Source organism: Eretmochelys imbricata, chromosome 13, assembly GCF_965152235.1.
Source record: "Eretmochelys imbricata isolate rEreImb1 chromosome 13, rEreImb1.hap1, whole genome shotgun sequence".
Classification (NCBI taxonomy): Eukaryota; Metazoa; Chordata; order Testudines; family Cheloniidae; genus Eretmochelys; species Eretmochelys imbricata.
The window spans coordinates 40142148-40144120 of record NC_135584.1 but is presented as its reverse complement, the minus strand read 5'-3'; the positions used below and the strand labels follow the sequence as shown (position 1 = coordinate 40144120).

General features: G+C 41.5%; 1 protein-coding gene across 1 annotated transcript; it reads right to left on the bottom strand.

Moving 5' to 3' along the window:
• Positions 1 to 774: 774 nt before the first annotated feature.
• On the bottom strand, positions 775 to 1737 carry LOC144273896 (olfactory receptor 10C1-like). The gene has a single exon (XM_077832611.1). It carries the CDS (start codon positions 1735 to 1737, stop codon positions 775 to 777), a length of 963 nt encoding a protein of 320 aa, XP_077688737.1.
• Positions 1738 to 1973: the final 236 nt, after the last annotated feature.

Genomic DNA, 1973 nt, shown 5'->3' with positions numbered 1-1973 from the left:
CGGTAAGGCAGCTTCCATCTTATTATATATATACCGCTGACTGTATTTTCCACTCCATGCTTCTGTTGAAGTGGGTTCTAGCCCATGAAAGCTTATGCCCAAATAAATGTGTTAGTCTCTAAGGTGCCACAAGGACTCCTCTTTGTTTTTGCTGATACAGTCTAACACGGCTACCACTCTGAAAAATGATAACAGAGGATCCTAATCAGCGGAGAATGAATGTCATTGGCTTCAGTGGGAGTGGAAGAGACCCAGAGCCACACAAAAGATGTTAAGCTCCTTGCAGAATTTGGGCACTTGTGTTCATGTACGGATGAATGTATGGATGCATGAAGCAGAGTGCTTTACTGAAATGTGTGTCTGGAAAAGAAAACATTTTTCTTAAAGAATGTCTCTTACAATATCAAGATATCATCACATCCAAAGAAGTGAGCTGTAGCTCACGAAAGCTTATGCTCAAATAAATTCGTTAGTCTCTAAGGTGCCACAAGTACTCCTTTTCTTTTTACAGTATCAAGTTTTGTATAAAGAAATGTGTATTAAATGTATGAAAGATTAATGCTGAAAAAGTATCAGAAAGAAAGAAAGAAAGAAAGAAAGAAAGAAAGAAAGAAAGAAAGAAAGAAAGAAAGAAAGAAAGAAAGAAAGAAAATGGATGAAGTAAGTTCAATGAGGGGTTCTCAAGGACTCTCCTATTCTCAAGGACTCCAATGGGTCATGTCTAAGAAACTATATCAGTTCATTTCTATTTTACTATATGCTAAAATTTGTCCTTTAAGGTTCTATGTCTTTTCTGAAAGCAATCAGTTTAAGAATAGCTTTTCTCAGGGACTCAGTGACCTCCTTGTTTCTCAGGCTGTAGATGACAGGGTTGATCATGGGAGTCAGGACTGTGTAGAAGACAGAGAAGAGTTTGTGTAGGACCTTGTGAGTGTTAGCTGTTGGAACCACATAGACAGTAATCAGTGTCCCATAGTAAACTATAACCACAATGAGGTGAGAGGAGCAGGTGGAAAAGGCCTTTTGCCTCCCTGTGGTGGAAGGGATTCTCAGGATGGTGGTGATGATACGAATATAGGATGTCAGGACCAGTAGACATGGCACAAATGTCCCTATGGCAGAGACAATAAATGTCAGCACTTGCACAGCCTGGGTATCGCCACAGGACAGCTTTATCACGGGTGAAAAATCACAAAAGAAATGGTCAATTCCTTTTGAATCACAAAACTTTGATTCGAACAAGAAAATATTTATTGTGGTGCAGCCTAGAAAGCTACTTATCCAGGATCCTGCCACTAGCTGGCAACAAACCCTGCCATTCATCAGAGCAGCATAACGGAGTGGATTGCATATCGCTAAGTACCGATCATAAGACATTGCCGCAAGCAGGAGAGATTCTGTAGCTGACAGAATACCAAAGAAATATGTTTGCAAAATGCAGCCCTTAACAGAAATGGTTCTGTCCCCAGTCAGGAGGCTGGCCAGCAGCCTGGGTAGCAAGGTGGAGGTGTAGCAGATCTCCAGGCAGGACAAGTTCCCCAGGAAGAAGTACATGGGGGTGTGAAGGTGGCAATCAGTCACAACTAGTGCAACAATGAGAATGTTCCCTGCCACAGTCACAATGAAGATCACTAGAAACACGAGGAAGAGAAGGGGCTGCAGTTCAGGGACATTCCCAAATCCTAAAAGGATGAATTCCACGATTGGTGTTTGATTTCTTCCTTCTGCTTTCTCCATAATCTGTATCTAGAAAAAGAAAACCATTAAATACTGATGGAGTGCACGCTGTCAGTTTGTGCTGTTGGATACACTAGCAGAAACCTGGAGCAGGTAACCTCATACAACTGCATCTCTCCACTAGAAGAATGAAGTTGTTAATAAACAGAGGAAGCCTAATATAATTAAGAGGTTGAGCTTCCAATACAGGTGAACCAAGAGCATAGAACCCTACTGATCACAGAAATGTCCCCTCT

Coding starts and splice junctions, on each gene's coding strand:
- LOC144273896 (XM_077832611.1), bottom strand. CDS start 1,737: ATGGAGAAAGCAGAAGGAAGAAATCAAACACCAATCGTGGAATTCATC.